Raw genomic sequence first — 27,523 nt, 5'->3', positions numbered from 1 at the left:
TTTCAGAGACCAGGAAAGGGGAGCCCACCGTTTATTTCGTGTTTACCGCATGTCGGATACTGCAGACATGACTTTGTAGTCGCCACAGCTCTTGCTCTTCTGATGTTAGAAACGAGGATGCAGGGGAGGAGCAGTGATTGCCTGTCCCAGGGCCGCCACGTTCTCAGCCTGGAGCTGCACCTACCAGGGGGCTCGGTGACCATGGCCGCCTGTCATCAGAGCCGGTGGCCAGGTGGGCACAGCCAAAGCAAAGCAAAGCAGAGGAGGGCTCTCTTTGTTTTGTTTTGATTCTAAGTCCAGAAATTATGGTGTTCTACAAACTGCTTATTTCTGTCCATATCCTTAGGATTCTTCAAGGAATGACGTATTCTCCATTAAATCATGATGATTTAAACCACTGGAGGAGCATCACCATCTTTCTGTTTTCTATTGGGGTTTCCCCCATGCAACTTCAATTGAAAACAGGTGCTATTTCTGTTATCAAGATACTTGTATTTGGACATTAGTACAGCTCCTGGGGGCTGAGGGTTTGGGACGAAGGCTGTCAGAATCAGGAGGAGCTCAGTCCATGTACCCAGTTTCTGATCAAGACGAATCAGGGTAATACATATGGAGAGCAGAGGTGGTTCCACTACTGAACAGACATCAAAACATTGTTGAATATTGAAGATATTTTTGTACAGCCTTAGTTTATCTAAAGAAGTAACTGAAGTTAGCTATCAAGAATTATTAAAGAAGTAACTGTTAAAGAAGTAACTATTAAAATCCTGACCTAGGCTTTTTTTTTTCATTTGTTAAATTTATTTTAATTGTATTGGTCACACTTATTCATATTTAAAGGATATATGTGTTGGGAATATATTCATTATTTAGAAGACACATGTTTCAATTTGCACATGAAGCCACGTGACAATGCAGCTCTATTTGCACAGCCTCCTGGAGTCTCAAAACCAAAGCAAGGACCCACTGCTCTTGATTAATCTATCTAAAATAACACTTTTCCTCAGTTAGTTTATAAACTTCAGTGGGTCACTGTTCCCTACTGCATTGTCTGAGCTGGGATTTTAGGTGTTACCCGTCTCATTTTCCACTAAGACAAGTAGGAACTGTCTTTTGACTAAATCTTTCAGTCTGTCCTTCAGCTAGAGTAGCGGTTTTCCCTGGAGGTGGCTTTTGCCCCGAGAGGGCATTTGACAATAACTGGAGGTGTTTCTTGATTGTCACAACAGTGGAATTGGGGGTAGACAGGGAGAGAGTGTGCTGCTGGCATCCCCTGAGTAGAGGCTGGGGATACGGCTGAGCACCCTGCAGTGCACAGGGCGGCCTCCACGGCAAAGACCCGTCTGGCCCAAGGTGTGGACAGTGCCCTGTTGGAAAACTCTGGACCAAAGGGAGAGAATAGTGCAGTTGTCATTGAGAAACAAAACCAGCGCTATGTTGAAAGAGAAAAAAAAATAAAAGGAAGATGACTACCTTCTTGGACCTCGGAAGAAGAGAGGGGGTTTTCTAGATCCCAGGAGCAGAGAGAAAATTCTTAGAGTTCAAGTGGCGAATATTATTTGGATTTACAAGTTGAAAAACCTCCTTAAAGCCAGTACGCTTTTCATTTTTTTGAGGCTGTTCAGTTATGATATCACTCATATGTAGAATCTAAAAAAAAAAAAAATAGGGAACAAAAGACACTATGAACTCATCTACAAAACAGAAACAGACTCACAGACATAGTAAACAATCTTATGGTTCCGGGGAATGGGGGTAGGAAGTGATAGATTTGGGAGTTTGAGATTTGCAAATGTTGGCCACTATATATAAAAATAGATTTAAAAAAAAAAAACTAGTTCCTTCTGTATAGCACAGGGAACTATATTCAATATCTTATAATAACCTTTAATGAAAAAATATGAAAACGAATATATGTATGTATATGCATGACAGGGACATTGTGCTGTACACCAGAAACTGACACAGTTTCTTCTCCCTTAAATGTTGTATGTTCTCCAGAAGCTACTAAGCAGAAAGGGTTTTTTTAAGAGTGCAAGAAATCCCAGCTAGATGGCACAATTCTGACTCCTTCTGGCAGCCTCTGCAGGGTTTATAAATACATAGGAAAGAAGGTTGAGGCTCAGTTGCAGTGATACACTTTTCAACATCTGACTTGGTTTCTTGGGACTTAGACTTGGTTTGCTGCCACAATGTGGCTCACTGAAGCAGCGCTTGACATGGAGCAGCCCATGAGCTCCCCGGATGCCTCAAAACAACTAATTAAACAGACCTGTAACACGAAAAGGAGACTAGAGTAGAACACAAAATCCAAGCCAGGGAAATGGAACACCAGAAGTTCCTTCTTGCTCTCTTTATAAAAGCTGGTAGATAAGCCCTTGATCGTTTCTGTAATTCCTTATACCATGTTAATAACCTCAGCAGAATTTAAATTGAGTTCAAATCAGATGCTCTTATCTTTTAACAACTCCCATATTAAGCATATAATTAAAATGCTACAGTTTAAATATTTTCCCCAAGGTATTAACTACTGAAAGATTCACACGGTGATGAACCAGTGTATTCATGGATGAAGGCTCAAGCTTTTAAGTACTTCAGACAGAGAAAAGGATTTATTACAGCTGGCCTAATTGATATAAAATGGGAGTGGTAAGAACTTGCTTTTAATTACTCAAAAGTCTCATGAAATATCATATGAGCCCTTGGTCTTTTAAGTCACTAACCTGCATCAATATTTGACCACGTTCTCTCCTTTGGGAATGTGACTTGGTAAATATTGAAGAGAATTTCTCAGATCAAAAGGAAGCTTTAAGTCATTTATGTGCTGAGAGTTTAATTGTCTTGGGCTGGGTGATGCTGGCTTTTATCCTCCGTGATTACTTCTATCATTTTAAGAGAAATGGTATAATCACCCCTGGCCTTTGCTTTCTTTGTTAATCAGCTTGGTCTTTATTAGACTAGTTATATTACCCAGAGGGAGATGGAGAGAAGGTGTCATGGAGAAGGTGGCATTTAACCAGGCTGTGAAGGTCTGGAAGGCTTGCCCACGTCACAGGATGTCACCCTCTCAGATGGGAGAGGAGGCATCATTCCTACAGGCCTGCTCTCCCTTTAACATTTGTGTCCCTGGACCATGAGTCTCATTTTACCAGTTCAGCTGCACCCATATGCAGACAGAAGGAAGAAGACCCTCTTTGCTGTATATTAGAATGGACTCCAGGAGGAGATGAGAAAGCTTTTCTGGAGCACCTGGGTGGGGAGGAGGGGATAGAGAGTTGGGGGACAAAGGTGTGTGTTTTTTTCCTTCTCTGTGATGGTTTAGTTGTGATCATTATCAAAAGAAGGAGACCTTGAGAAAGTATGTGCAGCCCTGGGGCACTGTGCAAACTGTGCCTTGAAGCAGCGGGAACTTACAGAGATGACTGTCAGCGTCAGCACCTGCTACTTGCAGAAATCATCTGCTTCCGTTATTGACCTGGCGGAGGTAGCGACGTCTTGAGAGTATTTGCACGAAACAGGATTTCATAAAATGAGGTGCCATTAGGAGTCGTGTGGGACAGATGGGTCCTTGAAGAAATGACATCTGATGAAAGAGAGCTGCTTCTGCTGATGCTGTGCGCATATGGTGATGACAGCTAACGTTTATTGCGTACCACGCACTTTGCAAATTCATCATGAGCATTTTCTCATTTAATTCTCAGATTAACCTAATGACAGAGGGCAATAAATAAGCCACTTCATAAAATAGGCTGCATTAATTAACTTTTTAAAGAGAATATTACTAGTAAGTTTCAAATCTGGTATTGAATTTGGGCGAACCTGTGGTGTCCGTGACTCTATTCCATGATACTCTTACTATTTTTAGTCTTAAGACCTTGCTGTCAAAGCCCAGCCAGGAGAGCTCAGGAGGGGAGGCCCTGCAGCAGGAATCCAGAAAGTTCCTGTGGGCCTAGAGGAGTCCCCTTCCACCCAGCACCTGACCTATGGAGGTGCATCCTGCCGCCTGGCTAGGATGCTGAGTGTAGATGATGTCCTCTGGCCCAGGGCTGGAGTCATTCATTGGACTCCTGGAGCGCTGTGTTGAGGAGGACTCTCAGGCCAGCCCTGGATTAGTGAGAAGTTAGCATTTGCTGTAGGTGAAGTGGGAGCAGTGAAATACATGCCGTGTGTTTCTCTGTCTTTAGTTAGGACTTAGGCTACTGGGGAGAAAGGGACAGAGAAAGAACCAGGGTTCTTTGGAGTTGCCTCTTCAGAGGCAGACTCCCAAGAGTGATCCCAGTTATTGCCTTGGGGGGATGTAAAGCCAGGAGAGATTGGTGACCAGAAGGAAAAAGAAGAGTGACTAGGCAGATCGGGCTGATGGGCTTTGAACGAGGCTCCGTGTTGGGTTAGTGGGCAGAATATCAGTGTTACATTTACAGAGGGCATATATGTGCCGGATGCTATTCTGAGCACTTTATTCTATATATGTAACAACTCTTTTAATAGAACTCTAATTAGCAGATACTACTGTTATCCCCATTTTAAAGACGAGGAATTGAGACACAGAGAGAGGAAATAGCTTGTCCAAGGTCAGAAACTAGTAAGAGGTGGTGCCAGGATTTGAACCCAGGAAGTCTTAACCACTATTATCTTCTCAAACTTTATCAAACCCAGTGATGGATGCTTAAGACGAGATGAAATCAAAACCTGAAATGATATAGAGGAAAAGCATTATGTAAATAAATGGTACCCTGTCTTGGGGCAAGGAGGAGTGGTGCTTGGGCAGAAAGACCCCCAAACCATTACATTCTGATGTTTATTTTTCTGTGTATTGTTTTCAAAAGTGAACACCACTGCGCTACACCACAGACAGTACCCGTGTTATAGACCACTAATGCCCCACCTCGGCCATACTCACTGTGACTGCATTCACGGGAGCTTTTGGGGAAAGTGTGAAGCTTTTAGAGCATCTCTGGGCTCAGAAATTGAGACGAGAATTGACTGTGAAAGGAAGCACTGGCCCCAGGGGACGGATTTGCCCTTGGTACATTTTTTTTTCATACAGCAAATATTTCTCAAGCCCAGCCTTGTCTGTGGCTGGACAGGAAGTCGTGGGTGGAATCCTGCCTGCCTGGAGTGTATCCTGGGCTTGATGTGGTGGCAGAATTGAGGGGGAAAAATACGTTGGGACCAGATAACGGAAGAATTTGGATGTCAGAAAGAAGAGTGTGGAGTATATCGGGAAGACCGCCTTGAACCACATGGGCCTTAGGAAGCTCAGAGAGGGCACCGTGAGGAGGAGGATGCCCTGAATGACGGAGGGGGCGGATAGAGTAGGTCCCCTGCCATTGTCTCCCCAGCAGGTGCTGCCTAGGTGCCCGCCACAGGGGCAGAGAAAGGATTTAAATTTGAAGTGTGCAACGGAAACAGGAGCACACTGACCTGCATTGGTTGATAGAAGGGAAAGAGAGAGTCTGGAGGATTCTGACATTTTAATTCCAAGTTCCTAGAACAATCATGGTCATTAATAATCAAGAATAAAGGAGGTGGAGTGGGGCAGTGTGCAGCTGAGAGAAGTGTTTACTTTTTCTTTTTCAGTTGAAGTGTAGTCCGTTACAATGTGTCAGTTTCTGGTGTACAGCATAATGGTTCAGTCATACGTACACTTACATATATTCGTTTTCATACTCTTTTTCATTATAGGTTACTACAAGTGTTTACTTTCAACATTACCTCTTTCCTAGGCACTCCACTTAAAGTGGGGGACCCTCCTTCACCCCTGAGTTTTTCCTTTAGTTCCATCCCTGTGTTTCTTTCATAACTGATAGCAGTTTGTGGTGATTTTATTTGTCTATATCTGTGGTCCGTGTGTCCCCTACACTGAGATGTAAGTGGTACAAAGAGAGGACCCTGTCTGTCGTGCGCCTCCTGCCCAGGGCAGAGCCTGCTCCGCTTCTCTCTGACAAAGAAATAACTTTGCCCATAGTAGTAACATAGCAGGTTTTTACTTTAGCTCTTCAGTGGGAAAGAAAGCACATACCTGGGTTAAAATATGCAGAAGGTGGGAAATGGAATATTCAGTTGGTACTTTAATAATTAAACTAGATTTTGCTGCCAAGTGATAAATGCTGCTAAATCAATGAAATATGCATTAATTAGGCAATCATGCAGCCAAAATATTATACAACTTGATTGCCTGGGACTGTTAAAAAAAAAGTCTGTGAGGAGAAGAGTTTAATCATTATAATACAGATAAATTATCAGAATCAGGAAAACAGGTTTCTTTGACTTTGGCCATGATGCCCTCATAATGTTAATAACTGTTTTGCTTTTCTTCTGCAGTGTTCCCCTGAAAAAACTCGTTCTGGTCTGGTCTGTGTTCGTCCCTCTTTGCCACTGTCATGGTCAGAATTATCCTTCTGATCAGGCTGGGTAGACACCACTCACTCCTTTGGAAGAGGGGATCAGAAATCCTGTAAATCTACACTTCCTCCTCCCAGTGCCTGAAATCCCCCGAGGAACTTTCATTCCTTTGGTGCAGCCTTTTCTGGCCTGTGTTGGCACGTGTCCTCTTCTGTGGTATAGGACCGGAGCTGCTGAGATCACACCGCACTTGGTGGGCCTCCATGAGACAGGGGGAGGGGGGGTAGCCGTGCCTTGAGTGTCATCCTCCTCACGTGGGAGCTCGGTCGTTCTGCAGCCGTGAATGGGATGCAGGCGTGGGTCTGAGGAGTGTTCTTTTTTGTATTATGCAGGAGTCCGCCATCAGGAGACAGAACCACCTTGGTTGGGACAGACGGGTTGGGACCTGCTTTAGCCACCACGCAGGCTCCTGGGATGGGGAGTAGGAATGGTAACAGGGGAGAGGGGAGAGCCGAATCACAAGAGGAACTTGTTCCAACCAGAGGAGCCAGGAAGGAAAACTTACGTGTGAGGTGTTTTTATTGATTGATTTTGTATATAATTCAAATACCATAAAACTCACCCTTGCATACAATCAGGTAGTTGTTAGTGTAGTCACAAGGTTATGCTCCATCATTCCTGTCTAATTTCAGAGCATTTTCTTTACCCCAGAAAGGAGCCCCTCCTTGATTAGCACTCACTCTCCCTCCCCCTCCTCCAGCCTCTGACGGCCTCTAATCTACCTTTGCCTCAATGGCTTTGTCCATTTTGCACATTTCATATAAATGGAATCATACAGTGTCTGGTCTTTCGTACCTGCCTTCTTTCACCGAGCCTAATGTTTTCACGATTCGTGTATGGGGTAGCTTCTATCAATAATTCACTCCTTCTATGGCTGGACAATATTCTGATGTCTGGGTAAGCCACATTTTACGTACCATTTGTCAGTTGATGGACATTTGGGTTGTTCCCACTTCTTTGACTATTATGCATAATGCCACTAGGGACATTTGCGCACAGGTTTTTGTGGGGGCGAATGTTTTCAGGTCCCGGGCATATACGTAACAGTAGAGCTGCTGGCTGCTATGATAACTCTGTGCTTAACACTGTGAGGAAGGTATCGGAACTCTTAGTGCTTCAGGTTTCTTAAGCTTGGTTGTTTGTTATTATTCTCACCTTTCCTTTGAAGTAGCGCATCATTTTCGTGAAAGCCCATCATACTGTCACTCTTCATTTTAGCCTTTCATCCTGCAGGTACCACCAGGTTTACTCTGGTCCTTTTCTGATATTAATCCGTGAATACTTTCCAAGTCCCTGTGGAAAGCTGGTTTGCTGTATTGACCAGCTGCTGGGCTTAAAACTAACCTGTAACTGTTGGTAACGTAACACATGAGAGCCTACCACACAGCGGGCACCACTGTAAGTGAACTTGCATCGCCCTTTTAAACATTCATTTGTATTAGCTCTTTTAATTCTCACAGCACCTCGGTGGATTCAGTTAGCATCATCCCCACTTATGAATGAAGAAACCGAAGTGCAGAGAGGTGGCAGGTGGAGGAGGGGGTATCCACACCCTGGCATCTTGCCCCCGAGTCTGCACCGTTTATCACCTGCATCGTAAGGGCCACAGTAGCTGCTGGTTGGATGGGAATGAGATGACTGAATTAGACGCGTGGACCACTTCCACTGGCTGGATCCTCCAGAACATTTTTCTGGCTCATGGTTTATTTCCAGTTGTTTTCTCTTCTCATCATGCAATGCTTTGATGTTGTAGGCATTGTTGTAATGTACCAGAGCAGTTACAGAACTCCACAGCCATTTCCAAGTTCAGAGTACTTCTCTTTCACTGAATAATGTGTCTTTTAAGTCCCGGCCAACTTATGATGGTTTTCAAAGAGGGGTCCTGTTTACTGCCAGCTGTCTTCCACAAGAATGGACAAGAATAGCATTTAATTTTGTTTTATCATTTTGTTTTATTTCATTTTACTTTATTTTGGTTTTTTTAGTCGTTCAAGACTTCCTTCAGCAGGGAGTACATAGCTTCCTTGACACTTCATACTTCAAACAGATGAATTACTCCCCGGCCTGGAAAGCAGCCACATCTCTAAATGGACGTGTTCACTGAATTATAAATTTCGTGTAAGAGAATAACGCCAGGCACAAGAGGATTCGATAACAGGGCATTTGAACTCTACAAATGATACAAAATATTCCCCTTCCTCAGGATCTTTAATAACTTGTTCAGTGAAAGTCTCTGTGTGAAAGAGTTGATGTTCATTTCAGCTTCCACACTACACGTGTCAGTGAGTAGATTTTGCAGGCAGTCTGTCGGCAGTCGGCTGGACGATAGATAATTCCACGTGAAATGTCGCTGGTGACCAAGCCTTCCCCCCACCCCCCATCTGAAATGTCCTACGACCTCCAGAGAGTCTCTTGAGTCCCGGGATGGGACGGTGAACCTGCTCTATGTTCAGAAGCGAAGACTCACTGTCCTGCAGGTGCCTGGTGTCCCTGATGAGGTTTTGCTCAAATGTGTGCTGACTTGATGTTTTTATTGCGGTAACATTGATCTATAACGTTATAAGGTTTGTGTGTACTGGGTTATATTTCCTCTTCTGTTTACCCCACGGCATGCTCACCACCCCAAGTTTATTTTTCATCTGTACCATGCAGTTGACCCCTTTTATCCTTTTCACCCTCGCCCGCCCCGAGCCCCTTCCCCTCTGGGAACCACTGCTCTATTCTCTGTATCTACGTGTTTGTTTTTGTTTGGCTTGGTTTTTTTCTTTTTTCTTTTTGTTTGGTTTTGGGGGTTTTGGGCTTTTTAAATATTCCACATGTGAGTGAAATCGTACAGTGTTTGTCTTTCTCTGTCTGACTGATTTCATTTAGCATAATCCCCTTGAGGTACATCCATGTTGCCTCAAATGGCCAGATTTTATCTTTTCTGTGGCTGAGTGGAATTCCATTGTGTGTATGTATCACATCTTTATCCATTCATCCACTGATGAGTACTTAGGTTATTTTCATATCTTGGCTACTGTGAATAACGTTGAGGTGAACATGGGCGTGCAGGTATCTTTTCAGATTAGGGTTTTCGCTTTTTTTGGACAAACAAGCAGAAGTGGAGTCGCTGGGTCACATGGTAGGTGTATTATTAATTTTTTGAGGTCTCTTCATACCACCTTCCGTGGTGGCTGCATCAATTTGCATCCCCACCAACAGTGTATGAGGCCTCCCTTTTCTCCACATCCTCGCCAACACTTACTTCTTGTCTTATTGAGAATAGCCATTCTCACAGTTGTGAGGCGATAGCTCATGGTTTTTGACTTGCATTTCCCTAATAATTTAGTGACGAACGTCTTTCCATGTGCCTGTTGGCCATCTGTACGTCTTCTTTGGGAAAATGTCTATTCAGCGCCTCTGCCCATTTTTAATAGATTTGTTTTCATTGTTGAGTTGTATGAGCTCCTTACATATTTTGGATATTAACGCCTTGTTGGATGTACCATTTGGAATCTCTTCTCCCATTTGGTAGGTCGTCTTTTTGTTTTATGGGTGGTTTCCTTTCCCATGCAGAAGCATTTTAGTTTGATGTAGTCCCATTTGTTTATTTTTGCGTTTATTTCCTTTGCCTGAAGAGACTTGTCTAGAAAGATATTGCTGAGGCCAATGTCAAAGAGAACACTGTTTATGTTTTCTTCTAGGAGTTTTATGGTTTCAGGTCTTATGTTCAAGTCTTTAAACCATTTTGAGTTAATTTTTGTGGAAGGTGTGAAATAGTGCTCTAGTTTTGTTTCTTTCTCTTTTTTTCTTTGCACACGGCTGCCCTGTGTTTACTTTTTAACCTGAAATTCAGGATACAGTGCACATCCTCTCAGTGGAGTTTTAATGCTTTTGTTCTGCTCTCATGGTTCAAATGCATTCTCCTAACCCTGCTTAGAACCATTTAAAACCTTGCACAGGCCCTTAAAAGAACTGTAGGGCATAGGTTCTGTGTTATGAAACAGCACATTCTTTATTTTTCCTTCCTAAATACACTTTGCTTTAGAAACAAAACAAATCTCATCAGTTTTGAACAGACTGTCAGATCTCCAGAGGGAGGAAAGCAGCCATCTCTTACTCGAAGTGGTTGAATAAACCCCCTGGATGTCTGAACGCTAAAACCATTTTAACAATGTTATCATTTTTATGCAGGCCCTATCTGCATAGAATGTTGTGACTATCCTTTTAAAATGATGAAAACAAAAAATTTAATCTTTCCGTGGAAGGCTACGCTTCTAGCTGCCATTGCCTGTTTTCCGCGGCAGATGGGCACGTTCCTCGCTGGGTAGTTTTATCCCTGACAAGCGGTCATCTCAGGACGCCCAGGCTCTCTATTTAATGGAGTAGATGAGGCCTCGCGGCTGTACGTGGAGGTGTATTTAGAAGATTTATCCATTAATAGGAAGAGGTGGGGGTGTCATTGTCTTTAAGAGATTACAGACGTGTAAACCACGGTAGCTTTGGAAAGAGCTAGAGAAAAAATTCAGGCCACAGCCATCCCATGCATTTACGTCTGACACAAATCCCAGGATGCCCTGTCTTCAGAGCACTCCGTCATCAACAAGCTTGTCCTATAGACAAAGCATCTGTTTCTGTGTTGAAGAGTAAACTGAAGTCATCAACAAACACCTGCCTTTGCAGTGAACTGGGGTCACTAATGCAGGGTCCTCTTATTTGGATGAAGTCTCAGCTTTTCAGACAAAAAGCTTTGTGGGTTTCAAAGAGATTCCCTGTCTCCATACACCTCGCCCTTCTGCCTTCACCCCAAGCCTCTTATTCCAAAGGTAAACTCAGCTGGGTTTCAGGGAGCCCCAGACACACTTCCTTGACTAACGTGCCTACCTGTGTTCTTTCTCTCACCTCCCCTGGGTCACTCACGCTGTTTTTCAGAAAATGGTTGCTCATCTTCCATGAGTTATCAAATAAATGCTTATCATATGCACAGGCAGCTACACATCCACGTAAGCAAACCATGTATGTGCACGCACATGTGTGAAATCTTCAGAGGGGCAAGGCTGCTCTTGGCTTTTGTGGAGCCCCTGGCGTGGGGCTTTGAAGGACAGACTTACATGCGGTGACGAAAGGGGGCTCTTTCCCCCATCTGGTCGCAGAGAAATGATCTTCAAGGACACTCACTAGGAGTCGGGTCAAGTTCAAAAGCAGGCGGCGGCATTAGGGTAGGCAGGCAATTGCACATGGCGAGGAGTCCTTGCATTTTTCATGAAGTTGAAATTAACACGCTGTCTGCCTCCCACAGGTTCAACCTTTGGGACCGAAGACCAGCCAGCTCTGAAGGTGGCTCTGCCTTCCAAAGACACACCCAAGGGGGCCGGCCGGGCGGCCCCTCCAGCCTCCTCCAGTGTGGCAACACCCCGCAGGAGTTTGCTTCCGGCACCAAAATCCACGTCCACACCCGCTGGTAAGACTTCCTGCTGTGGAGAAGCTCCGCGGTGGAGTGCCCTTTCTGCATTAAAAAGCCTTTTGAAAGTCCTCAGGTACTTCGGTTATTTAGATGAGATGACTGATGAGTTTCAGATGGCATTTTAAATTAATAATAATAGCATGATTTTCAAGGCACTTTCATATATTCCTATGTTTAAATTCTCACAACTCCCTCTCTCTCTTCCCCCAACTGGGTAACCCATTTGATCACACAGTTTCCATTGTCAGGAAAAACAAAACAAAACAAAAACATGGGGCCGCTTTAGGCAGGGGGGGCTGCTACCTCTGCAGGGATTCAGGGGCTCCGTCTCCCCGGCTGCTTCCAGGCTCCCACCATCCACGCAGGATCCTGGGATCAGCAGTTGCTGCAGAAAGGCTGACTCCCTACTCTACCCAGGCCAGCAAAGGGGATGCCTGAGCCTCCCCCATCCGCCACGGGAAACTAGTGACAGACTTGGGGAACTCCGTGGACACAGAGGTGTGACAAATGAAGGTGCTTGTGAGCAGCCGAAGCAGCCCAGTGTGGCCCCTGCCCCGATTCCTCCCGCGGTGTCTCACACGTGTGCGTGTTTGCCTGTGGGATGTCCAAGCACGCAGCGTGTAGCTTAGCATTCCATCTTCTGCACCATAGGAAGACACCCTAAGAGGAAGGGAGACTGGATGGTGAGCCCAAAGCCACTGTAGATGGCTCACCTGTAGGGGTATTTATCCCCCCATATCTTCCTTCTGTGCTCATGTAATCGGATCCCAGTGGACACACGTGGACACACAGATGGGCTTGTGTGGGTTTCTGAAGGCAAGGCTGCGTCGTGCCCATCTTCGCACTTGTTGTTTCCCTTACTCAGAGTGCGTCGCTGAACTGCCTGCAAGTCAGCGCAGGCCTCCGTCTCCCAGTGGCCGCCGGGGGCGGCTGTACCATGACTGAGTCAACCATTCCCCCGCTGCGGGGCACGCGCTTTGTAACCAGCGTCTGCCACTGTAACCAGTGCTGCAGTGACGTCCTCAGAAGGGTGGCATTCTTTCTACGGGAATGGCCCCCACCAGTGGGATCGCTGTGTCTGATGCCTTGATAGATGTAAGTAGATTCCTTTCCAAAGAGGACACAGTGCTGCACACTTCCACCCGTATGCCTGCTAGGAATAGATCTTTCTCTCTTTTCAAAATTTTGTCCATTTGATGGGAGTGAAATACCATCGCAACATTACTTTAACTTGCATTTCCCTGACCACTCCACTCGCTGGAGCCCCTTGCCCTTCAATGGAGTAGCACCTTGTAATCCCCTTTGGTAAGACTTAAATGGACTGGTTTAGTGTTGTTCTTCCTCAGTGGAAGGAAAGCTCCTGAGGTCAGTGACCTTGTCTGTTTTACTCAACACAGTATCCCCGCTGCCCGCCCCAGGGTCCCCAGTGACTGACTCACAGTGGCTACTTAACATCTATTTGTTCCTGGTTGGATGAATCCACGAATCAATGACTGAATGTCCCAGGCATTTGACTCTTTCCGTTCCAGTTTATTAACAGTTTGGCCTTGGTTTAAATAGAAAATAATTAGGTGAGCCTATAGTACAGTTCAAATACAGCTGGTGAATCGATCCTGTAGATCAGTACTGATCAAATTTTAGTGCATCAGAGTCGCCCAGAAGGCTTCTTATTAAAACAGATTACTGGGCCACATCCCAGAGCATCTCATTCAGCAGGTCTGGGGCCGGGCCTGAGAGTTTGCGTTTCTAGCAGATTCCAGGCGATGCTGCTGCTTCTAGTCCAGGCGTCACACTTTGTGAACCGCTGTTACAAAACAATGGGCTAGGATTTCAACAGATGGTTCTTAGGAAAAGAAATGCTGATAGGTCTCAGCCATATGAAAAGCCAGTCAATGTCACTCATAACAAGAAAAACATAAAGTAAAACTACAATGGACTACGTTCTCTTACCTATTAGGCAAAAATCCAGACGTTCGAAAACATTTGTGAAGTTGCAGGGAGAGGGGCATTCTCATACATATTCTGGTGGGAATATAAAATAGGACAACTCCTTTGAAAGAGAATTGGCAATATCTATTAACAAAATCACATATGCATTTTTCCTTTGACCTAGCAGCCCCACCTCCAGAAATCTTTCCCAAAGGTAGACTGGCAAAATAGAATGCTCAGAATGATTCACTGCAGCACTGTTTGAAATGACTAAAAACTGAAAACAGCTCAGCAGTCCATTCATAGGGGACTAGCTAAATGGATGGCAATACATGCCCAGGATGCAGGACTACACAGCTGTTAAATGAACGGGGAAAGCTCTCTATGGACGATGATTTTTGGGATCTATCATTAAGTGATAAAAGCAAGATGGAGAAAAGTGTGTAGAGGAAGCTAAGCTTTTATCTAAACAACAGGGACATCGTATGTATAATTAAATATATATTTGCTTATATTAAGAAAAAGCAATAGAAGAATAAACTCTGAAATTGAAAAAAAATTAATATCTTTAAGGGAAAAGAAGGAACAGCATGGAGGGAGTCGGGGTAGAAGCTAGACTTTGAATACACCTTGTTTTGTAGATTTGACTTTGAAATTACGTAAATATTTCACACAATGATAAATTAGCATTGAATTTTAAAAGATGATATCTAAAAATCAAAAGTATGATTAAACAAATGAAAGTAATTGCATGGCCTGTTGGCAACATAAACACACAGAGAAGATCTATTCCGAGTGACTTTAAAACAGTAATTTTATTTTTCCTCCTAATAGTATATGCCTATGTTCACAAAAATTGCAAAAAAAAAAATCTTTTAACTGTTTTCAGTAATTACTTTATTGGTGATAGTGTGGATGTAGTGATTCTGAATCTGCTATTATTCTGAATTTGTGTATTATGGAATAAATGAAAGAGAGGTATTATGGGATGAACTCATCTGAAATTTACCTTTTATGTATGTATTTTTTATTGAAGCATAGTCAGTTTACAATGTTGTGTCAATTTCCGGTGTATGCATAACAGTTCAGTCAAACTTATACATACATCGATTCCCTTTCATATTTGTTTTCATTATAGGTTACTGTAAGATACTGAATATAGTTCCTTCCCTGTGCTATACAGTAAAAACTTGTTATTTATCTATTTATGTATAGCAGTATCTGCAAATTTCCATCTCCCAATTCATTTAATTCTTAATATTTACTTACTGGTTAAAAAGTAGCCAAGTTTTCTATGCCATGTTCCCTTTGGTGTGGGTTTGCCCTGGAAACAGGTGACATCATGGTGGCCCTTTCTCTGCTGGAACGTTCCTTCCCCCAAGACGGGCCCCATCCCACTTCATGCAATATCCTTCCTTCCCTGATTCTGACTCTGGTTAACGTCTGTTTCTCCTTCAGGTCTTGACCTAAGCATCGCCTCTTCAGGGACCTTCCCCTTTAGAGCTCATATTATCACCAGTATTGTTATCTCATAATTTCTGTGATTGTCTAATGTCTTTCTAGCCCCCATCCATGCAGGCATGCGTGGTTTGCTCACCCTCAGATCCTGAGTACCAAGAGTGCTTGGCACAAAACAGGCTCTTAACAAATACCTGTTGAACGAATGAAAGTTAACTCCCTTCCTAATGTTTTGGGGGCATATGCCACTCTGAGCAGGGGCAGGTGGTTACCATATTGAAGCAATGAAACAAACCAGTTCCTGAGGACAAGTGGGAGTAACGCCTTTCCCCATGTCCTAGGACAGGCTCCAGCAGATGCCCCGAGGACCCCACCTGTTCCACATCTCTTGTGCCCCTGCCACGAGGTTGGCGTCTTATGCACTGATGGCAAATTACGGAGGTCTCGCCGAGGAGAAGCAGCTGACAACTGCCCCCATTCACACCTCTCTTCCTCCTCTTTCTCCCCATTTCTGTTAGTTCTGCCAGCCTCACTCTGTTAGATGCAGCCTTCTTCTCCAGGGTCTGTGTGGGGTGGAGGCAGCCCCAGTCGCTGGAGGACTGGGTGAGACAGGCAATGGACAGAGGTCCTGAGTCTTAGCCCACGTCTGCTTGGGAACTGATTTCAGTGATGCCCTAAGGCTCTGAATTTTCAGAAGACATAAAACTTCCTACACATTTTCCCATTATTGAAACAAGGAGAAGGTGCGAGGGTGTCTTAGAACAGGCGTAACAACCACCATTTGCTAGACGAACGGGCCCACACCAGCCGCTGTGTAGACCCTCGGCTGTGGCCCCTGGGGCCCGCTGCAGGCTGGCTGCCCCTCCCCTTCCCGGCACTGCTCACCGGTGACCGCTGTCCTGGCTCAGCCCAGCAGGCCCCACGAGGTGGTGAGGTTGCGGTGCTAGCTGGTCTAAGGTACGCTTCATCCTTCTTTCCCCAGCGTCAGGAGAACAAGAGAAGAGAAGAGAGGCCACGTTTGTTTTGCTCCCCAGCCTGGGGAAGGAGGGGAGGAGACCACACACGTCGCCTGAAAACCCAGAGAAAATGAACTAAGTGACCAGGGGAGGGCTTGGATTGGGAAAATGAAGCAGAAAGCTCATTTTAGAGATTTCAGGACTTTCTCTTTTAGGTTTTATCTAACTCCAACACCTAGCACTTCCTGGTATTTCAAAATTGTTGTTAAAAGATACATTTTTATTACTGAATGTTAGCTTTGCATTTATTCCACTGGTTTGCATTTTTAATTTTTAAAGAATCTAGTTTCTTCAACAAAATCAGCTTTCACATTGCCTCGTTCTGTCTTCAAGCTAATTAAAAAGCAGAAGGCAGGCATCCAGATCACAGTTAAATTCCAGATAATTGGATTTCTTGGGACTGTGAGGTGTTTGGGTTATTTTAATTACTTAGACGTTCCAACTCTTGTTTTCACCGATGCTGCTGGAAAACATTTCTAAACTGTGATGCTTTGCGTCTTCCCCTTGGTGATTCCAGGCTAACGATGGCTGAGCTCTCGCATCTTTGGGTCGTCTGCTCAATTACTGTCATCCGCAATTATAGACGCAACATGTGCCCACAACAGAACACACCCTGGGAATGCTCGGGCCCTTTCCTTTAACTTAGATTTCTGATGTGAGCGTTTATGTCTGATTCCATCATTCAGCAAACATTTAAGTGCTTGCTTGAAGTCATAGGTGACTTGGATTAGAACAGTCCTTACCCTTGAGGAGCCCACAATAAGGTAAACAGATTTGTATACGAATAATTAGAGTGAGAGCCAGAGATGCATAATCTCATCAGCCGGATGCCAGTTAATTCTAACAGACCAGGAATTCATAGTAAGACGGCTTAAGAAACACATGACCTGAAAAAGTTTAAATTAAATATAACACGCTTTTAAAATTATTAAATCACTAGTTATTATTTAATTATTTTCTAATTTATTTATTATTTTATCACTTTCTAACTTCAGAAAAGTTACAAGGTAGCTTCCAGTAAAGAGCACAGAATAACAGAGACACAAGGATAAAAATCCAAGTCATAAAAAAGAGAGAAGCCTGACAAAATTAGGCCCAGAGCTTCCTGGCTGTGAGGGTGAAGAATAACCACAGTCATGGAAAGAGAAAAGAGGGTACCATTGAACAGAAGAGAGAACTGATTTTTTAGCACAGAAGTGTAAGATTTTAATTCTCTGAATTAAAGCAAAATTATGTTGAACAACATAATGGACAGTAACTTTGTGTGTTTCAAACGTATCTTTTCTGATAATAAAAGAATTAGAAAGTAGTTTAAAATTTTGGAATAGGGAAAGCCTTTCTAAACATGATGCTTACACATTCTTACTCAGTTGGGGGCCAACTAATGACATGTCACTGAAATAAATACATTGGAATATAGAGCTTAGAGATTAAGTCTTCCTTCTGGAACATCGCTAGTTACCACACATCCAGTGCCCCAGATCCCCTAAAATACTTCGGTGTTCTGTCCATTCCTCTCCTGCCCTGGGTTACTGGACGCAGGTTGAGAACGAATGCACTTGACTAAGCGTGTTTGCAGGTGCAAACTGTGATCCACTCCTGTCATATCTCTTCCTGTAAGTTAATAATGAGCATCGCCTCACTGACATCAGCGTGATGACAGTGGAAAGTATTGTGGGTTTAGTGCTAATTGTTAAAAAAAAAGAAAAGAAAAAGCACTAACCATCTCCATGGCCGTGTAAAGGGGAGAATTGTGGAATCTTAGCCTTGGTCTTTCAGTGATTCTTTTTCTCAAAATTTTCATGACAAACTTTTCTGTTGTTTGTATGTCAAATACAACATCTTACCAGGGCACTGAGCCGTTTAATTTTACACAAGTAATCGGGCTTTGCCCATTGACTTTTCTGACTGGTTTGCAGCTGTCATAGCAAGTAGGAAAGTATTTTCAGTTGAAATGTTGATCTGAAGATAGATTACTTCTTGGTCAGTATGACTTATGATTCTGTCATGTTGACATGATGTATTAAAGGAAATAAAGTTCCTTTCTTCAAACTAAGATATAAAAGGATTTCCCGTGTTATATAGAAGATGAACAGCTGATGTCTTCTTGTTTGGCTTCCTCTCTCCCTAAGGCAAAAAAATCTCTGGGAATAGTGAGGCTGTTACTTTGTGGGCTACAGAAACTCCACTTGGGTCACAAAAATTAATTTTACTTCTTTGAAAGCAGATTATTATTTCTGCATTAAATTCCACATGTGTCGGTATTTCTGGGCACACTATAATTTGAAAATACAAGTAGCGTGTCAGCATCATCAGGGTCTGTTTCCTTTGACGTGCAGGGTTCTGGAAATCGCTACTCTGGGAGGTTCTCCCTGCCTTCCCTCCAAGCACCAGCTCTCCTTTCTCTGGGTGCATCGGAGCTTGCTGAGATAAAATATTCTGCTTTAGGAAAAGACAGGACAGGTGAAGGGGTCACTTTACCCCTGGAGTCTTGGGGTGAGACTTGAAGGAGGCAAGTTCAAAGCCATTAGGCTGCACTGGGCTCCTGAGTACAGATGGCGTGACTGTTTGGTGTTGGCTGAGTTCTCCCTGAGGCTGAGTCCCTATTCCTGTCCCAGCTTTGACTCATCTCGGCCATTATGAAGCCAGCAGGGGAACCAGTGATAGGTTGAGGATAGAGGAGTTTACAGGAGATTAGAAGTACTAGAAAGAACTTCTGTGGGAGAGAAATAAAGGCAATACATGTGAGACCCATTCCTTTGCATGAGGTCACAGAGGCAGGAAAATATGGCGGGATGATGACTGGGATGACTGTCCGTTTCGTCACTGTTCAGAGGGCTGCATTTGTGGGTGTCCAGGAAGGGCCGTTTGCTGGTCTTTCCGGCCAGGGGTGGGGAGGCTCCTCGCCCCTTGCAGCCGGCCAGGAGGCACTGTGAATCACAAGCTGTGACACCAGAGTCACAGGGAGTGACGTCAGTGGGAAGTGGATGGGCAGCCATTCATTCAGCAGGTATTTACAGAGCACCTTCTTTGAGCTGAGCACTGTGCTGGACACCCGGGGACGCCCTGATGAACGAGACAGACACAGTCTTTGTTGCTGCAGAGCGGATGGTCCAATAGGAGAGAGAAACATCAGACTCATACTTACACACGTGCTCGTTTAACTAGTTATTCTGAGTATACAGTGGAGGGGTATCATACAGATTTAGCGCAGTGTGCAAAAGTCACTCAGGCAGAGACCTAACGGGTGAGTCAAAGTTGCCAGATGGCGATGGTGGAGGACGGCGTGGCGTGCAGGTGAACAGGTGGATTCTCTCTTTGTGAATATCAGAGGTTCCCACGCTCCCTGCCCTTAAAATCTGGGACTTGGGATGCTAACACTTAGATGCCATGTTAATTGGAAAATACACACCCTCCTTTCCCCTTCCCAACCATTTTATGGAGGAACTCGCAAACTGTGAAGTGGTCAAAAGACAGACAACATGAAAAAAAGTGTCCAGAAACTTCAGAGCTGCTTCATCAGTGTCTGATTCTCCTGGTGCGTCCACCCTGGCCGTAACCGTGGCACAAACGCTGCCCCGTCAGCAGGTCGTTGGGACAGTTTGGTTTTTTGTGTGTGTGGACACTTGGGTTGAACTCTCTAACAACCTCACCCTCTACTGCCAGGATAGTGGCCTCGGAGGCTGTTTAACAGTTATCATCGCAATGCCACAGAATGATCCAAGTAAGGGACAAGGCACATTTAGCTTTCTCTGCTATGCCATTTAAATTCTTGCATTGAAACAGTGGCACGAATAATATTTTTGATCCGTTTGGGAAGTGCTGTAGGGCATGTGCGTTGTACCAGAGAGTTTATAAAATGTGGGGACTCGGTGTTTTGCTGTTAAGCCCCCTGCAGGCTGGTGTGAAACCTTAGGGCACAAAAAAGCTACCTCTCACTTGAGTGTAGACACGTATTGTATCTCAAAGACTGCACACCTGGTATTTTGCCCACTCAGCTTGTCAGCCTCGAAGAGCTACGGGAGCTGGTCCAGCAGTAATTAATGCAAATGGGCTTATAGAGCCGTGTTTTCCACCATGATTTCTGACATTTCTGTGCCTCAGAACTCTGCCTACTGTACGATAAATGCATTGTTATGCAAATTCCTGCCGTGGTACAGTCCCATCTCTTAGCGTGAGAGCATGGAACTTTTAATTATATGTCAGTGATTAAAACTTTCCAGTTCTTTCCAGATATATATGTTTTACTAGCTACCTTACATTGATGAAATACCAAATACTAATTACTGTTTTGGGCTGGGGAGGGGTCTGGAAAAAATGCAAATATAATCAGAAAGAGACAAATGCCAGCCAGCCATTTTCTAAGATAACTGGAAAAGAAATACTCATTTCTTGGACATTGTGGAGTCTTCAAATTGGTCATCTTTAATCCGTTCTCACAGCTGCTGTGACCAACGTCAGCCAGCAGAACCCACCTGCTCGGGCTGCCAGCCTGCAGAGCTTCTGTGCCCATGACCTGCGAAAAAATACCCAAGGGTCCAAAGTTACAGGACGCTTATTTTATTCATCTGCTACATCGTTTTAGGTTTAAAACTCCAGACACCTTGGGCATATTTCTGTTGCCTCATGACTTTGTTCCCATGAGTGGAATAACTTTATTAATAAGCAGCAATTAATTGATAGTTTTCGTCACATAGACTTTGGATGGTAGAGGAAACAGGGAATGAGCCTCGAAGTCAGACCCACTAATAGTCGTGAGAGCTTGATTCAATTACTTAACCTCTCAAACCTCGGATTCCTCATTGGGAAAAGAAGAATCACACCAGTATCATTCTGTAGTGATATTATTCACTAGCACAGAGCTTATAATCCACAGGTTCTAGACAAGTATTTGTGATGATTGAGTTAATATTGCTAGTAAGTACTGTTTTTGCATGCTTAGTGCCTGGCAGTATGCGAAGCATTTCTAATGCACCATGCCACTTTATTCTCACTATAGCCTTGCGGTAGCTACTGTTGTCAGCACTCACTTTACCCGGGAGGAAACAAAGGCTCAGGGAGGTTCAGTTACCTGCCCGAGGTCACACAGCTAAAGACACAGTAGAGCTGGGGGTCCCGGCCTTAAACAGATATGCTAGTGTATGCTAATCACCCTCCCCATCCTGTCTTTACTTCCACCTCCAACTTAAAAATAACTTATAACCACAGCTCTGTTTTGTAGTGGCTCCTGTTTCCATTGTGAGTTATCATTTACCAAGTTAGTAATTAGTTTACATGCTGAAAAAAATTATAGATGAATAGTATCATAAAGATGATCATAACATAATCTGCTTTAAAAAAGGTTGTAACCTTTATATACAATTTTATATAATTATATAAATGTAAATATAATATATAAATATAATACAAATATATGTAATATGTATCAATACAATATATAAATATAAATAATATAAATATAATAAATATAATTTTATGTAATTTTGTAAAATTACATTACAAGTAACCCTTACAGGTCAGTGCAAAAAAAAGTAACAAAAAGACTTGCCCAACACTCCACAAAAGAAAAAAATCGAATGTCCAATACACTTAAATACACTTATGAAAAGGGTGCTAAACTTCATCAGTGACCAGGAGAAGGCAGTTTAAATCACATGAGTTGTGTACGCATCACAATGGCAACATTTTCAAATCTGACCTTCCAAAGTGTTGGTGAAGAGGGTGTGCGTGAAGAACACGGACACAGTCCTGCCAGGGAAACAGGGGAATGGGCACAGCCACTTTGGAAAACAAGGCAGTGTTGCCTATTAAAGTTCACTTATGCCTTAACTGAAGAATTCTGCTTGTTGGTACATGAGAATGCATCTACAAATGTGTCAGGAGACATGGACAAGCAAAGTTAGAGAACTGCTTATAATTGCTCAAGACTGGAAGTGGAAGCAACTCAATTTTCCATCAACGGTAGAATAAGCCAACACGTTGTGATACATGCGTGCAACAGAATGCCGTTTGGCAATGACGCGACCTAGCGCTGCACGCTGTAATGCTGGGTGAGAATGAGTGCAATGTTTAGTAAAGAGTGGTAGGCAGCAGAATGCGTGCGGTGTGATTTCACTGATACAACAACACATTGATTGTTAGTGTAGAGAAGGGCAGCAGATTTCTGTGGGTTAATCTTTATCCTGCTACCTTGCTGAATTCGTTTATCAGTTCTAGTAGTCTTTTATAAGGAGTCCTTAGGTTTTCTGTGTATAGTATCATTTCGTCTGCATATAATGACAGTTTTACCTCTTTCCTTCCAATTTGGATATCTTTTATTTCTTTTTCTTGTCTGATTGCTGTGGCTAGGACTTCCAATACAAAGTTGAATAGAAGTCGTGGGAGTGGGCAATCTTGATCTGTCATTTTAGCCAGAGAACTTAGTTTAAACTATGAACAATATGAGCCACAAACACTTTAACTTCCTGTTTGCTTTCTCTTTTTTTCATTAGTCATCATTTCCATTCATTCAACCTCAATCAGCTTCCCATTTATAAAAAAGAAAGTAATATATGTATATATTGCTTATATAAATAAGTCCACTGTTCAATTAAATGCTTGTTGTGATATCACAATCACATTTAATTGAACGTGGACTTATTAGCCTTAAATTGGATTTCTGAGGGAGGGGAACTGGATGAGAGTACTTGCCTTGCTCTGATGCAGTTGGAGATTATAGAGGGCAAGAAGCAAGGAAGGCTGGACTCAAGCCACCCCTCCGCCACTGTCCCCGGATGCGCTGTACCTTTGCACACGTCCCATCCTTGTTGTGCCCTTTCCTTCTTGGTGATAGTTCTGCATGGTTCACACCTCAGCTCAGACTTAGCCTTCCTGGCTCCTCCTATGAGCTCCCAGAGAAATCTTTATCCAGACCTCTGTTTCATTATCTTATCACTACTTATTTACATGTCCCAATAATTGGTGAATTTCTGGAGATAAGGATTTTGTCTTTCACCATGGACTCTCAGCAGCTAATACCATATCAACTATAGTGGATCCCTGCCCCCTATAAAAACATATGGTGAATGAATAAGAGAATGCTTTGGATTTTTCAAGGAATAAATAGTTCAGAAAATAAGAAAGGGATGATGCAGCCTTTAGAATAAAACTGCAGGAAACTAACATGTGGGCACTTATCTGATACTAGACCATGTTAGGGATTTTTTATTTATATAGGGAAAATGTTAGCTCTAAAAAGCACAAATTTGTTGTGTTCTTGAGTTAACATGAGAGTAAATTATTGGGTGGAATGAGACAAATAATCCAGACCATTTCCTTCATTTTGGCTTACCTAACTAAAAAAACCGCCACAATGAATAAAGCCCGAATATCTATTTGAGTAGTTTCAAAAACACAAAGTGCTTTTCCCACCACGACTTACTTATCCACATTTTCTCAGTGCCTAATAGATCACACAGTGTCTTGATTCCCCATGAGAACTGGATTATTTTCCTCCCACAAAACCATCATATGCAGAGCTTTTCTCATTTTGTTTCTAGCAGTGTGTAAAGTGATTTCTCATTACTTGCTTATGAGACGCCTGTTTATTATGTCTGGGAGAGAGAGTCACTGGGGAAGATGTGAAAAGACGACAGTATGTTTCAAACTGTCAGGAATTCACTTAATCTCAAGGTTGACTTCATTTTCCACAGAGGAAGACCATCATTAGTTAGTACCAGTAACCAACTCATTTGTTTACAAATATTTACTAAGTGGGTGGTTCTCGTGAGATGTAGGTCTTCCGTAGAAAGTTGTGCTCAGAAAGCGGGGTATGTGAACTTCAGAGGTGGAGTTCTAGGTGGTGGCAAGGTCCAGGATGGTACCCAGGTGTCCTGAGTAAAGGTGCCTGGCCAGAGTAGCAGATGTCGAAGTACTGAAAGGCTGGGACGTCAGATGAGTTATGCATGGGGTCATTGTCACTTACCAGGGTGATCGCAGGACCTGGGATAAAGAGGAAGGCCACGCCTAGGGGTAAGGGAGGGACAGTAACTACGCCGTGGGTGACTGCAGGGAACAGTGTTAGAGTACGCCAGCCTTAAGTTTGGGACCTCAAAGGAAAAGGAGTTTTACACAAACATGGGGGCTTCACGTTCTAGTGGGGTATTAGGTAGTTTGAAAGAGATCTCCTGACTTGAGAATAAGTTGGGTGAGGAGCAGAAGGACAGTGGCCATCATTTGAGAAGGTTGCTCTGAAAGCTTGAGGATGAAGGTGGGAGACAGAGGTTATTTACCAAAGGAGTAAGGAGTTCCATGTGGTGTGGGCTAATAGAGAGAGGAAGCTTAGGGCCAGGGATGGAAAGAATGCTGGGATTCACTGGCCTTCAACTTTAGAAAACAAATGCCTTGAGCAAGGTCACAGCACCAAACAGAAGACCTTCAGCGTCTGTGTTCTCCCACCCTCTCCCCCCAGCTCTGCTCTGAGCGTTCCCACCCTGCCCTCTCCTACTTCCCTTTAAACCCTCCAGTGGAGTCAGACACCCCTGGATTCACTGTGCTTCCTACTAAAAGCAGGCAAGAGGTCTTACTGTGTATCGGGACTCACTGAGGCCACTGTGCAGTGAAATGCAAGCTAAAATGAGGTGTCATCAAGAATGTTTTCCATCTCTTGGCCCTTCTTTCCCCTCAGTTGGCTTCTTTTTCGCAAAGGCTCCACGTTAAGACTTACATCTCACCAGCTTAGGCATCTATCAGAAAAAGAATTCTTTTCTAATCATTCCAGCAAAATTCTCAAGGTAGGGCTCTCATTATCCCAACTTGGGTCTTGTGTTCATTCCCAAACCAATGTGCTCTGTCACACTGGCGTGATGCAGAGCTCTGATTGGGCAGGCTTGGTTCACATGCCCACCTCCAGGTCTAGGTGGGTCAGTCCCACCCAACCATGTGGGCCAAAAGGAGGGAAGGGTTGGTTCCCCAAAGGTCAGCACTGGTGCTGTTAAAAGAAGCTGGTCAGGCCAAACAAGAGACATCCACTAGAGGCATATCGTCTACACCGGGTGAAATAAGATAGGCAAGGCTGAATGGAGTCTAAGGAGTTCAAGAGGATTCGATGAAATTAGGAAAATCTTCCTAAATAAGTGACAGACTCTGAGGACTAATATAGGCTAAACACTTAGTGCCTTTTTGGCAAGCAAAAAGAGGTTCTTCTTCTTCATCTTCGTCTTCATCTTCGTCTCCATCTCCATCTCCTCCTCCTTCTTCTTCCCCTCCTTCTTCCTCCTCCTCCTCCTTTTTTTTTTATTTGTTTTGTTCAGTTAGACAAAGAAGGTGTGATGGGCTAAATACTAGCCCCCAAATACACCCATGTACTAATCACTGGGACCAATGAATGTTATCTTATATGGCTAAAAGGACTTTCCCAGTGGGATTAAGTTAAAGGTCTTGAGATGGGGAGATTGTCCTGAATTATCCAGACAGACCCAGTGTATCACAAGGGTCCTTCTAAGAGAAAGGCAGGAAGAGTTGGAGCAGAAGGAGATATGATGTTGGAAGCAGAGATCGGAGTGATGTGCCTTGAAGACCGAGGAAGGGGCCACAGCCAAGGAAGGCTGGAAGCAGAAAAAAGCAAGGAAATGGATCCTCCCTGGGAACCTCCAGAAGGAACCAGCCCTGCTGACACATGGCCCATGAGACTGATTTCACACTTCTGACCCCTACCCCCCAAGAACTATAAGAGAATGCATTTGTGTTGTTTTTCACCACTGAGATCATGATCATTTGTTCCAATGGCAACAAACAAGTCTTCAGAGAGGGGAGGAGCTGAATTTGATGGCGATGAGGGGTGGGTCATGCAGACAAGGGAAAGATGGAGCCTTGCAGCCTAAGGGACAGCACGGGCAGGTGGTGTTACGGAGCATCACACAGAGACCATGATGTCACCTAGAGGTTGTCGTTCCACAACACACAATTGGGGCTTCCTACTGAAGACCAGGAAAAGCTTTGGAAAAACTTCTAAAAGGAAAGCTGTGTGATTTGAAAGGTCATTCTGGCAGCTTTAGGAGGGTGAGTTGGCTAAGGATGGAGAAGGTGAGAAACAGAGAAATGACTCAGGAGACTTTCTTGGTTGTCCCAGCAAGAAATGAGGGATTTGGCTGCAGGAAACTGAGGATGGATAAAAGGCCAGATTCAGGAACCACTGACAAGGTAGAATCAGAAGGACTTAGTGACTGACTAGATGTGAGAGGGTGAGGAAGACGATTCTCTGGCTTCTGGTTTTAGTGACGAAGGGGACAATTGACCAGGAAAGAAAATATGGGAAGAGGAGACGGTTTGAGAGGAAGAAAATTTGTTCCATTTGGGGCACGGTGATCTGGCCGTCCAGTAGGTAAGTGGTTATGTCTAGTCGGCAGCTAAAAGTAGGCCTGGGTCTCAGGAGAGAGGTCTGTGCTTATCTGGATTGGAAATAATGGGTTTTATAGTCATCAGTGTGTACAGCTCGGTGGTGTAAGCATGCTGAGTGGACTAGCTCATCCAGAAGAGTGAGTGGGAGAAGGTGGGGGCAGAATCCCGGGGCAGCTGTACGAGGTGTGGGGAAGGGAGGAAGCAGCAGCAAGAGAGACGTGGGGAGAGCAGCCGGAGGGGCGGCAGGAAAACCACGAGGCCAACACGCATTGCTGCAGCTCTCAGGGGTCTTAGAGTTAGATGAAAGTTTGTGATATACTTGAAAACACTTAAGCTGAGTCTAGATTGCAGGAAAACTGTAAAAAGAACTGTAAGTCTTGGCTGATTGCCCTCACTGTCTGTGCCATCCAAAACTCCCAGAACCACGCAGGAAGTTTCTGGGCAGCGCTATGTTCCTAGGAGGAGGGAGATGGTGAAACTTTCGATCAAAATTATTATTGTAGAGGTGGTTGCACTAGGCTGGCTTCTCTCTTTATCCTTTCATGGAGCAGACAGATTGGTTTCAGTCTGACTTTGGTTTCATGCCTTTTGTTGTGTATTTTTTTATTACAAAAGTAATGTGTGTGATCATTATTAAAAGACAGAAATAATGCAAAAGCAAAAAAAGTAAAATCCAGTCGATCCTATTGCTTGGAAGTAACCCTTATTAAAAATATTTTAAAATTAGTAAAAGATCTTTCAGAATTTTTTTGTATATTTACAATTAGAATACAGATAATACTTTGTGTCATAAAAATGGGATAATAACTGCACATACTGTTCAACAACTAGCTTTGTAATTTATGTCTCATGGACATCTTTCCATGCAGGTAGAATACAGAGCAACCTTGTT

At 43.7% G+C, this 27,523-nt stretch overlaps 1 protein-coding gene across 3 annotated transcripts in view; it reads left to right on the top strand.

The window, feature by feature from the left end:
- Positions 1–27,523, top strand: part of MTUS2 (microtubule associated scaffold protein 2) — a 410,325-nt gene that overhangs the window by 260,287 nt on the left and 122,515 nt on the right. For all 3 annotated transcript variants that reach the window (XM_032496368.1, XM_032496367.1, XM_032496369.1), the window contains exon 7: positions 11,687–11,848. In XM_032496368.1, coding sequence (XP_032352259.1) covers positions 11,687–11,848 — 162 coding nt within the window. The remainder of the gene's footprint in view (positions 1–11,686; positions 11,849–27,523) is intronic.

This window comes from Camelus ferus, chromosome 14 (genome assembly GCF_009834535.1).
Source record: "Camelus ferus isolate YT-003-E chromosome 14, BCGSAC_Cfer_1.0, whole genome shotgun sequence".
Classification (NCBI taxonomy): Eukaryota; Metazoa; Chordata; class Mammalia; order Artiodactyla; family Camelidae; genus Camelus; species Camelus ferus.
This window is presented reverse-complemented; position numbering and strand designations above follow the sequence as displayed.